This window comes from Centropristis striata, chromosome 23 (genome assembly GCF_030273125.1).
Source record: "Centropristis striata isolate RG_2023a ecotype Rhode Island chromosome 23, C.striata_1.0, whole genome shotgun sequence".
NCBI lineage: Eukaryota > Metazoa > Chordata > Actinopteri > Perciformes > Serranidae > Centropristis > Centropristis striata.
In genome coordinates, this window is record NC_081539.1 from 7,259,571 (window position 1) to 7,272,353 (window position 12,783).

The 12,783-nt window shown below is 42.6% G+C and overlaps 1 protein-coding gene across 1 annotated transcript in view; it reads left to right on the plus strand.

Moving 5' to 3' along the window:
- The window catches only part of drosha (drosha ribonuclease III), a 135,373-nt gene that overhangs the window by 65,257 nt on the left and 57,333 nt on the right, over positions 1-12,783 (plus strand). Inside the window, exon 23 of the mRNA XM_059326723.1 lies at positions 10,124-10,194. Within this exon, the coding sequence (XP_059182706.1) occupies positions 10,124-10,194 (71 nt within the window). The remainder of the gene's footprint in view (positions 1-10,123; positions 10,195-12,783) is intronic.

The window sequence follows — 12,783 nt, forward strand, 5'->3', positions numbered from 1 at the left end:
TGGGGTGGACATGGAGGTGGTGCCAAGTTATAAGTATCTAGGTGTTTACCTGGATAATAAGTTGGACTGGTCCCTAAACACTGACGCTCTCTACAAAAAGGGGCAGAGCTGCCTCTTTTTCTTAAGGAAGCTCAAATCTCTGGACATCTGTAGTAATCAGGGTTGGAACGGGTGCTTGAAATCCTTGAAAATGCTTGAATTTAAATGTTGTATTTTCAAGGTTTAAACAGTGGATTTTGGAAAAAGTGCTTGTAAATGCTTGAAATTCTTACTGTATTTCTCTTGCAATCTGACTATATCCATCTATAGACTATAGATAATCACATGTTCAATGTAAAAATAATGAGAAGCCTATCTGAAATGAAGACCGTTCCTCCTAAAAGTGTAATACCATCACTGTTGGTATGGTTAAGTGAAATCTCCCCCTTTTAGTATGTAAGTACTCATTTAAAACATGCAATTTACAACAGGTGTAAGATACTAGAAAAGCTTGAAAATGGACCTTGAAAGTCCTTTAAAATGCTTGAATTTGACCACTGCTAAAGTGTACGAACCCTGAGTAAGATGCTGCAGATGTTTTATCAGTCTGTGGTGGTAGTGTGTTGTTTTATGCTGCAGTCTGCTGGGGAGGCAGCATCACACACAGAGATGAAGGAGGTTGGACAGACTGGTCTAAAGAGCTGGTTCTGTGGTTGGAGCCAGGTTGGACACACTGGAGGAGGTGGTGGAGAGATGACCTGTCAACATGTTGGAGGCCATCTTGAAATACCCAGATCATCCGCTACACAAAACCTTTATGGACCATAATGGGTCTCATTCTAACAGAGCTAACAGACTAACTGAATTTCCCCTCAGGGATAAATGAAGTTATTTTGATTGATTTGATTTGATTTGATGCCAGCTTTCTCAAACTCAACAGTGACAAATCAGAAATCAGAAATCATTGGTCACAAATCTCTCACCAAATCCACCCATAACGTCTCCCTCCCCATTGACGGCTCCACTGTGCTCCTTTCTCCTCACATCCGTAACCTTTGTGTCGTCTTCGACCAAACTGCCTCCTTCAACCAGCACATCAAAAACATCACCAAAACAGCCTTTTTACACCTTTTTCAACCTCCTACAGCCATCAGGCTGTCTCATTCTCCCAGAGTTTCCAGACTAACTGAATTTCCCCTCTGGGATAAATAAAGTAATTTTGATTTTGATTATGTCTAGATATCAGCTATTAAATTAAACTCTAATGAGCACTTTTTGTTGTTATGATTATATTTGTCCAAACAAATTTTTTTTGTGGCGCAAAATGGCAAAGTCGTTTCCTTTGGAAAAGTCTGAAAAAACAGGTTTTCAATATGGCCTCCTGGAGGTCATGTGACAAATTAAAGCATAGCTATTGGTTCCCTATACTCTTCCCTCTTTTTTAAAGTATCGCATCACTCAAAAACATGCATTGAAGAAATATGACAGGCCAAAAATGAGGCAACACCGTACCATAGAAGGTAAAATTAAGTTAAATTGATCTCTTATGAGTTATTTCTGTTGTTATCATTATATTTGTCCAAACAAATGTACCTTCAGTTGTACCAGGCATTCAAATTAACAAGAAATTGAAGAAACCAATGGTCTAATAATTTAGACTGTAGATACTTCACTGGTAATGCTTCTATGCATAAATGCGTTTTATTCACCTACTAAGTTCATTTGGCTCGTTTAAATAGTGTAATTCAGGCTTGTGTGTGTGTTGAGCTGTGTAAATAGCTGCAGTGGATCTCCCATTAGGCCTTGGAAACATTACACCACTTTATTGATCTCAGGAGATGTGGTTTGACCTCTGGCTGGACAGGCAATCCCCAGAGCTCCTTATAGCCAAACCAAACACACACTGGGGCTCGCTATTCGTCTTGCTCGCAGTTCACTGATAGAGTTTGTGCAGTGATTAGGACCCGGCGCTTAAAACCTCACACACACACACACACACACACACACACATAGGCACGCTCAAATCTTGGTGGGGACCGTCTCCCTCTCTCTCCATGCAACCCCATGGGCAGCGCGGAGCTAAGCCTCACTCCTCGAGAGCTGCAGAGTCGGCAGCTTTCCTCATCTTATCACCATCTTGATTGAACCAGTTCAGCCATCTCCGCGCTCCCCTGATGATAGATACAGAAAGTGGGTGGCTTTAAAGAGATCTTCCTCGCCTTCCCCTCCCCTCCCTCCCTTTCTCCCCCTGCACCAAAACAGCAGTGCGCAAAGAGTGGCGGAGGAAAGTGCTGACTGGCACCATGGCCCCCTGTCGGCCCCGGGGCCCCATACTTGTTACGGGTTCATTATCGGCAGAGACGAAGTCATAATCTATTCTGTCCCGTGGCTGTCGCCGCCTCACTGCTGCACACATCCGAGCCAGGCAGCAGGGCCACGACACCTCTCCTTCTCTTTCTCTTTCCCCCTCCCCTCTATATCGTCCTCTATCTCAAATTTCAACTTAATAAAAGTGATGAATAAACAGGGACGCTGGTATAAAGGAACCTGTGAGAAAACCGCTGTCAGAGAGCACCCTGTGGTGATGGGTTTTGCAACTCAAAAAATATCACCCCGCCCCCCCCTCCACTTACCACACACACACATGCTGAGGGGCAAAACTTGCACACACACACACAGATTCAAGACGTACAAAGTCAGTTGCATCGAGAATGCCGTCTGATGTCGCCTCTTTTTCTTTCACCGAGACTTTTGTCATCTTCATTTCAGTTTTTTTTTAGCTCAAACGCCTCCTTTAAGACCTTGTCGTTGAGCAGTCTATCTGTCTCCACGCTCCCCTGTCTCTGACTTACTCTTTATGTCCCTTTGCGTTCCTCCATCTCCCTCTGTTCCCCTCTGTGATCTAGAGTTTGGGTGTTATTAGGTGAAAGATGTGCCACGCAGATGATGAGTCATCATGTCACTCTGTCATCTCCTCCTCCTCCCTCCTCCTCCTCCTCCTCCTCACCCTCCAGCCCGCCAACTCTCTCACCGAAGAGAGCATTTTTTTCTCTCCTCACAAGACAAACTCCGATAGCTCGCACGTGCCGCAGGATGGTACGAGGTGCTCTAAAACACTGTCATTTCATCCTCGCGCACGCGTTTCCATCTGACAGAGACGTCAAACCGCCACTTTCCCAAAAGCAGCAGGCACCACATCAACAGACGTGCACGTGCAGACGCGTCGCTGCCTTGTTGTCTACTATCATTTTTCGATTTTTCTTTCTTTCTTTCTTTCTTTTTTTCTCAAACATGCTATTTTACCTCAAGCGTTCACATGCATTGAATTCAAATCGGCCCCTTTTTCATTTTCTCCCGCACTCTGAAAAGCCGCGATGGAATATGACATGCTCATAATATTTCCGAGGCCCTGGCAGATAGCTTTAACGGCTTACTATGCATGTTTTTTGACCTTTGTTTTATTTGTTTCCTTGCCACAGTGACCATTGAACCTGGGCTTTGTTGGAAATGGCAGATAATCTCCTGCTTTGCATGGGCAAAGCTTTCCCTCCATGGAGCCGAGAATGTGTCTATCTCCTAACCCTGAGGCAGGGCCATTCTCTTGCTGGAGACAGAGAGAGAAAAGAAAGGGAGAGAGCTAGAGAGAGAGGAAGAATGGAGGGAGAGCGGTGGAGGAATGGAAAGCAAAGGCATCTGCAATGCAAATGGGTGCCCTGCAACCCTGAATAATTCAAAGTGTTGAATGGAAATCTTGCTTTTCTGATCCCCTGTCATTAACTTCTGCCGGAGTGGGCCATTCTCATTTGGGCTCTTTTGGCCTGCGCGCCTCCCATTCTGTACCACCTCCCCTCCTCCCCCCTCCTTCTCTTCCTCACCCTCTCCCTCTGTACTTTTGCTCTTGCCCACTTTACCTCTTTCGTCTTTAGAAACCACTTTTTTTCTCTCTCCCCCCGTCTGCTTATTCATAGAAACTCTGCACGCCTGTTGCCCTCCCGTTTCCCTCTCAGGTCTTCTTCACTGATAAGCCACGTCGCTTCCCTTTCGACAAAACTGTTTGAAAAGAATTGAGAGAAGAAGAAAAGAGGCCCCACTCTGTTTTTATGGCCCTAATTTCCTTGTACAGTTGATCTGTGGATTATACGCTGCCAGCAGCCATGGGGGATACAGATGGTGAACCTTTGTGAGGGCCCTCTCTAAGCTCTTCCTATTAAAAGAACGGAGAGAAAGGATTATCTCTCACTTGCTGAATATCAGATTCATACACAATGCAGCCGGTGTATTCATTGAGCGAGAACTGCTCCCTTTGTTAATTGCTGCAATGGTAGCAGTGGTGGAGTTGGTTTCTCGTGCACACTTTTTTTTTTTTTGTCTTTTTTTTTTTTGTTTCTCCGTCTCACCCCCAGCTCCAAGCCTCAGTTTTGAAAAGTAAGATGTTTGATGCTACAATGCACTCAGCCTGCCTTTGTCACCGCCGCGGTGAAAAAAAAATTTCTATTTTCATGTTTTGGTTTCGTTTATTTTTTTTTTGCCTTTAATGTGTTGCTTTCTGTGTCCGTCTGCTGCTTCAGCCCCCATTGAGCCGAGAGGGAGCGGCTTAATATATTATTTGATGGATTAGAGCCTGAGCGTTTTTGAATAATTCATTCTAGGTTATTAATGTGACTGTCAGCCGCTGGTGTTTCATATGCCCCTGACTCTGGGTTTTTATTGGTCACTGAAAGCCCACAGACATTGGAATTCTATTCCTAAACATAACACTGTACAGTCGGCATGGCTGTCTGCGTTAGACTTGTGACAGATGTGGAGATTCATTAGTGGCTGAACTTCTCTGGCCATGACTGATATCCTCTACACGCTACTGCATGAAAACTTCGGTCAGAGTTTTTGTACACTGTGTTCTCTCTGACCTGTACTAAATCTGCACCGTGATGTTTCTCAGTGCTGGAGCAGCTGGACGATCTTGAATTTGCGGAGGATGTCGTTCTCCTTTCACACACACAGATACAAATGCAAGAGAAGGTAGACAGACTCTCATAAACTGCAATAAAATTTGGTCTGAGGCCCCGTTTACACGAGGCACAGAAAACAACAAAATATTTTATCGGAAGTGCCTTTCGTTTAGACAGTGACGGCATTTTTGAGGCTTAAAAACGCAAAAATCTGAAACCACCTTCCAAAGTGGAAAAGTTAAATCCGCTCCGCTGTAGCGTGTCCGTCTACACTGCCAAGACGCAAAACTCTGATCTGATCTGCTCACGTCACGTATGTGTTTACGTCACATACATGCTCCAGTACAGGAATATGAACAAACATGTGGGATTATTTCCATGCGTGGGACCTTCAAGCTGCTCTGGCAGCTCTAATAAACTTACAGGAGTCTTTCCACCAAATGTACAGGATATGTAGAGATAGTATTAGTGAACAGAGAAGGATCTGGAATTACCTCCATCACATTTTGGATGCAGCAATTTGTTGGAGGTGAGCCAGACGGCTGTGAACGAGACCTGGGAGATCTAGTGGATGGTGGAGAACTTTGTGGAAGGAGTAGCTGATGAAAATGTGTGGCGTGAAAACTTCTGCATGCCCAAAGATGCTGTTATCACTTTAAGTGATACCGCCTGGCTGCATACAATCCAATTTCACACACTTTTGCGTCACCGTATGCAGCAGATTTCCTCCCGAAAATGCTCGTCTAAACGAGGAATAAAAAGTGAAGACGCAACGCCACTTTTGCGTCTTCTTTTCAGACCATCTTCGTGTAAACGTAGCCTCAGTCCCAATATAACAAAAGCCCAAGTGATGAAGATCCACTCCAAAACCAGAAACCACATGTTCTTGAAGAGCACTGCCCTAGAGGAGGTTAGGAGCTTTCACCTATCTAGGCAGCGTGGTGGAACCACTGGAGGGACAGATGCCGACATCAGGAGCAGGATTAAAAAAAGGCTAGAGTCGTATTTAACATGCTCAGAAAGATCTGGAGCTCTAAAAACATCTCCAAGATACAGTACAGACCAAAAGTTTGGACACACACCTTCTCATTCAATGCGTTTCCTTTATTTTCATGACTATTTACATTGTAGATTCATCAAAACTATGAATGAACACATGTGGAATTATCTACTTAACAAAAAAGTGTGAAATAACTGAAAACATGTCTTATATTTTAGATTCCTCAAAGTAGCCACCCTTTGCTTACTAGAATATAAGACATGTTTTCACTTATTTCACACTTTTTTGTTAAGTACATAATTCCACATGTGTTCATTCATAGTTTTGATGAATCTACAATGTAAATAGTCCTGAAAATAAAGGAAACGCATTGAATGAGAAGGCGTGTGCATCTTCACTTCCAACATGGAACAAGTGATGCTGAAACATGGAGAACAACAAGACACACAACACACAGGCTGCAAACAATCATCAACACCTGCCTCAGAAGGATACTAAACATCTGGTGGAAAGACAAAGTCAATAATCTGGACCTGTGGAAAAGAACAAGCCAAGACCCCCATAGACTTATAAATCCGGAAGACAAAGTGGAGTGGGATCGGCTACACCCTCAGAAAGCCACAAACATCACCCGACAAGCCCTGGAATGGAACCCAGAAGGAAGTGTGGAGGCAAAAATGGAAAAGAGTGGGCTTGTTGTGAATTAATTAAGATGTCTTAAAATATCTGACATACAGCAGTTTAAATATGCATCAAACGTGTTTTGATAAACACACAGAAATCTGACCAACAGTCACAGTCTCTTTAATGGAAACTTCTGCTTGATTGAGACATGAACAACTCTGATTTAGGAAATCCCAAGTGTGCTCTTATATCAAAAGTGGAACATAACAGGAAATTACAGGACATTGAACTTTAGTTACACAGAAATAACGACGCACGAACCTGCAAAGTAAAAAGACAAGACAAGGCATTTTCTCTCTCAGTGTTGTTCTGGTCTTTGGATTTGTCTGTCACATTTGTCACCTACGACAGGCTCAACTGGGGAGAGCTTTAGCGAAAAGCCCTAAGCAGAGTGAAACGGAGGATATTCGTTAGCGGCCTATGCACCCAAGAGGAGCAAAGGGCTTAATTAAGTCAGTCAGTGATGTTTTCAGTCTGAGGTTGGGCTACGTGAGGCTCTGCTTCCGTTTTTTAGGTCCACTTCAAAGTTAGAATAAATGGATTCATTCAGCTCGGTGTCAAACAATTCTTCAACTGTCCAGTGTAAATCTGACCATTTATTGAAATACCAAGCAGGTAACAGACCTTGAAAAAAAACTGTGTAAAAAGTGTACTGAACTTTGAGTTCTCAACACGAGTTATTTCTGACCTTGGTTATCTTAAAAAATGTGAGCTAAATCTAAAAAACATTCAATAAGGGATTTGAAAAATACCCTGGAAAACCAATCATTTTCCTGGAGGTTTTTCTCAAATACTCAAATCCACCGTCCCCAGCACAGTGTCAGATATTCTCCATGTGCATATTGGATGCAGGTTAACCTCACTCGTCTGTTTATTGTGCTCCGGCTTCCACCGGCAGGGTCGGCAACTCTCTGGGTTGAATGTGCCGGAGCTCTGAGACTGCAGAGTGATTTGGCCAGGGCATGATGGTACTGCGAGATGAGCTGCGGAGTGATGCTAGCAAATAATTGCCAGTTGAGTTAGCTGGGCGTCTTGGCGGGCTGTGTGTATTCAGGGCGTCAGCTGCAACTTTGCAGGCTGACGGGGTGGACTGTGAAGCACAGATCTCCGTTTAATGATTGTAGCAAGTTGTGCGATTGATTAAATCGCTTTGGGGCACGCTTTTTGCACGGACAGCCGCCTTGTCAAGAGTGTTCTCGCTAGAATTAACTGCATATCTTGGTTTCTTCATCCACAGGCCCTTTGATTGACACCAAAGGTGTTGCTTTGAGATTTTTAATACCTTTTTAAATCCCTTGAGGCTCTCCTGGTTTCTCCCTTTCCTCCCCTGCTTACCCCCACCTCCTCCTTCCTCTTGGAAGAAGTTTTTGAAAATCTAATAAGAAGGAGAAAAAACTTTGAGTTTCGACGACTTTGAGGCCTCCATTTGAGGGAACACTCCAAATCTGCAGTGTCATCAAAACATTAAGAAAAGCTGCCTCGCGGCCCCACCCACACCCCCCTAGCTTCAGCGTTCACACACATGAATTCATTATGAGTGTTAGTTGAAAGACGTTCAAAACTCGGTCCTACGAGGGAGTTCTCATCCTCCCACAGCTGGTCTCCAGAGGAAACATCTGCCGCGTCTCGAACTGAGCTTCACATTATGGTAAAACCACAAATCTCAGCGCTGATGCTTAGTGGAAAACATCCTGCGAAGAACCGCTCCCCTCTCCAGAGCCCGCTGCGGTCAGCCTCAGCGAGACGCTCAACCCCAACATGTCAAGATTACAGATCACTGACACACATCTGCAGCATGCTGCATACATCAACCCCGAGAAGATTTATAGCTATTGATTTATAGACGGATTGTGTTCTGATTTTGGACGCTCATAAGCATTGCAGGAAATTACTATTCAGTCTAAAAAACCACATGCCTTCCATACTCACAAGCTACTTTCATTATTTCACCACTCAACCAGATTTTTATATTAGTAAAGGGTCTCCAAATGAATGAGAGCCCCCTTATTTGCCAAAGTAGCTGCCAGGGTGAGACAAAGTTGTCAGGCTTAATCAAATTTTGCGAACATTTGGGCAACGGCTGGTAGTAATTCCTCACTCTGTTTAGAAGCAAAGGGCACGCGAGGCAGATAGAGTGGGTGTGCATTTGTGTTTGTCTTTGTGCTAGGTGGTTTGTTTGTATATCTTTATGGTTTTCGGTTATGTGGGCCGCATCTTCTCTGTTTGTGTGCGTGCGTGTGTGTAAATGGCCTGTTAGCCATCTGAAAGCAGTTTCCCTCCCCAGATGATGAATCCCTCATATGTTTTTGATGTCGTCCATGAAAGCAGTTTGCGCATTTAGACTTGCAACCGCACCGCGCCCCATTTCCACTGGCTCATTTATGCACATAATAAAAACCGCTGCACGATTGTATACCCAATTTGCCAGGTGGTTATTGCTTTCTAAATTGAATGAGCCACCCTAAGTGTGATGGTTCGAAGTTGTACGCAGCTTAAAGGCACCATGATAGTTCCACTGATTTTAGTAGAAACAGTAGAGGAGCAAAACAACAAAACACACAAAGGGGAGTTGACTTGTGCAAAGGAGCTGACTATTGCAGCAGAAAGAGCTGGAGATGCTGCATATCATTCCCATAGAGAGAGAAATTTGGGATACTTGTCTTGTTCTTTGCTCGCTGTGACAGCAGCTCTCTGCAATTTGGGACCAATCCTCTATCGAATTTCTTCCTTTGTCCCTCGTCTTTTGTGTGTGTGTGTTGGTGTGTGCACATGTTGCATTTGTGTTTTTTTCATCTCGCAATTCAAGCTGGATTCAGCACATTCTGTTTGTTTTGTGGACATCTGCACACATAAGTCATGCCCGAATGTGTAGGCGAGCGACAAAGAGGACATTATACTTTTACCCACAATGTCCATGAATGCGTTAGAACATGAAGTACACAAGTCTGTATGTGGGTTCCTATGTGTTTATCTGGCCTATTCATGCCTGAGCATGTCACACAGGCTCAGTCGGCCACAAGTTTGATGTTTACGTGACCTTGGCTTGTTCCACCTCTGCGTGGTGATGCAACCATTACTTTCTCCTCCTCGTCCTCCTCCTCCTCCTCCTCCTCCTCCTCCTCTTGTACTCTGACAAGGGTGAGGTGGATCTGCACCGGAACCCTGAGGTCATTTCCACCGCCAAAAAGCAATAAAAATGCACTCCTACTTTTTAATAAAGCAATTATAACTCATTGCCTAGTTCAATTAATTTTAAGTTTTCCATTAGGAGAGAAGTCTGAAATTGCCTCAGAATTGCTAGGAAATTTTTCACACCAGCAATGCACTGGTGGAATGTGATGCTTTTCACACTTACTTTAAATGTGTGTGCCACGTTATAGAAATTATCCTGCAAAATTTCCTGCAAATCCTCCACACACACACTTTTTTTCTGCACACACCTCCTGATTAAATTCTGTATCCAGTTTGTCTTCTTTAATTCTTTGTTTCTTGTTTTTTTTTTATTCTTTAGGTGCTGTGTACTTGGAAGGAGGCTTGGAGGAGTCCCGGCAGCTGTTTGGTAGACTGCTTTTTAACACCCAGGTAACTGATGAAATGTATTACTCAGCTCTTATTTGGAGCTCTGTGGTTTTATGTACACGAGCGCTCAAAAGTTTGGGGTCACCCAGAAAACATCTGTGTTGTTTTCCATGAAAACAAACGGTTTTATTCATGCAATGAGTTACAAAACGAATCAGAAATATAGCAAAGACATTGACAAGGGTAGAAATAATCATTTTAACCTGTACAAATCTCCAACTTTATCTCTAGATATTCAATTTTATTGCTTCTCAAATCAGCACAAAAGTTTTCAGCTGTGCGAACATAATGCTCAGGTGTTTTAACCCCTTGCTGCCTACATTTATTTACATAAAAAATGTATTATTTGTGTTTTTGCTTTCAAGCAGATGCTAAATTAAGTGGGGATTAATTTCAATATAGCACATACGATAGATATAGATTTAGGTATGATGCAAATTAGCGACATTAGGCATAATTGGGCATACTATTAATTAAAGTAGATTAGTATTTTATTGATGCTGCTATTGCTGAAACTGGCAGTTGGAGGCGAATTTGCAACAATCCTCTACAAGGGGTTTATGACCAATGAGACTTTCAACACTATAAACTTCATCAACACTATATAATTTCATCAGACTATGTGCCGTTTTCAGCTTTAATAGTCATTTAAAAATTTAACAATGTCTACACTGTATGTCTGATCAATTTAATGTTATTTTAATTTTTAAAACGTGCTTTTCTTTTAAAAAATGAGGACATTTCTAAGTTTTCAGCTGTAGTGGATATTTTTTCATCTTTTCCTTTAGTTTTTTTTTCATTACTGCCATTTTTGGTTGCTGTCTTTTTTGTTTTGAGTTGATTAAGGTAATTTTAAAAAATCATTTTAACTTATTTTTCACAAATAAGGATATTTGTCTCTTTATTTATTGTTGAGACACATAGAGCTGCAGACACACTAGACAATATTTTGCAATTTCGATTTTTGGAAGCCACAAATGTTGTTTTTTTTCCACCGTTCTGCCCTCTTTAAATTGCGTAAACCCACACGCTGCATGTTTTGGCAAGCACCCCATATCGCACGATATTGAGGCGTCGCCAGCATCTGAACCTGAGATCTCACATAATCTCACTTCACCCTGCAACACTTTTGATGAGCTGCTTATTGTGTTCTGTACTCATATGCACAAGGAAGAAACAATAAGGCCGAGATAAAAGAAAATCTAGACGGAGCCACAGTATAGCCTCTGTGAAATGAACTGGAGGTGTGGAACATTGCGTTTTGCCAGTCTACAGCGGGACACCTGCTATTGTTTGCGAGCGTGTGTGTGTGATCAGCAGGCATGAATAATTGATGAATGCATCAGTATTTGCATTTATCTTGGCAAAATGTTATGAGTCAATTAAATTACTTGCGGCACGTCTCGTAGGTAGCAGCAGGCGTTGTTCTAATTGGCTGTTGAGGGTGTTTGTCTGGGACTCAGTCGGTGACTCCCACACACTGCAGGACACACGGAGATCCATCCAACACGTTTGATCAGCAATCGATGGTCCAGATCAGAGGCTCAGGGCTCAGGGGCGCAGATGGGATTTTTGAACTGGGGGGACGAAGCTGTCAGCAAATGATTTCAACTCAACTAGCTATTTTTCCTTAACCCAAATATTCATTCATTCATTCATTCACTCATTATCCTTAACCGCTTATCCGTTGACCAAAATATGTTTTGTTCAAACATTTTTAAATAAACTGTAGTGTAAACAACAACCAACATGTTAACATAAGTAAATGGAAGTTTGTTCATGAAATTCCCAGTGCTGCCAAACAAATTTACTGACTTGAAGCTGATTCAATGAAGGATCCAAAAACATCTCTCCTCCTTTCATCACCCTGAACATACTGCTGGGCAATTTATTGTCTGTCCAGTCTGTCAAGCTTTTAGAATGACTATTAGAATGACCCATTTTAGAGACTATGATGGGAGGACCCAAACACAGTAGGTGGGTCCGGAGGCATGCTCCCCCAGTCAATATTTTTGCCATAAAAGCCTTAATTTGGTGCCTCTCGCACATTCTAATGCCACTATTCCATCTTAATCATTGCATATTTTAATGAATTATTTTAAAGGAGAATAATGGGTCTTCTATGTTTTATTTAAGGCATCATATTTTGACAGTCTTCTTGTAAATTCTGTGGTGGACTCTGCTAACACATCCATGTGCTCTTATTTTGAAAGCTACATGTGTTTGCTTTTGTTTTGAAGGCGGATCTAACTCGTTCTTACTGTAATGCCTTGTGGTGTGTTTAATTTACACTGAAAGTCGGAACTTGGAGCTCGGAACAACGTCAAATTCTGACATTGGTGTAGACCTTGAACGCACCATTAGCCTCCGGACTCTCTATGTGAGCCGCAATGTAAATAGTCTAACAAACGGAACATTAATCCTCTTTTTTTACCAGCAATGTTTGTCGCTGAAAGTGGCGGGGACGGATCGGGATCACTATGAATCTGGGGGGGTGTCAGGGCTAAACCTTTTAAAACCTCAAACCACAAAACAACTGGAGATGATGGTCATCAAATCTGCTGGAAATATAAAATATATTCTAACGAACTT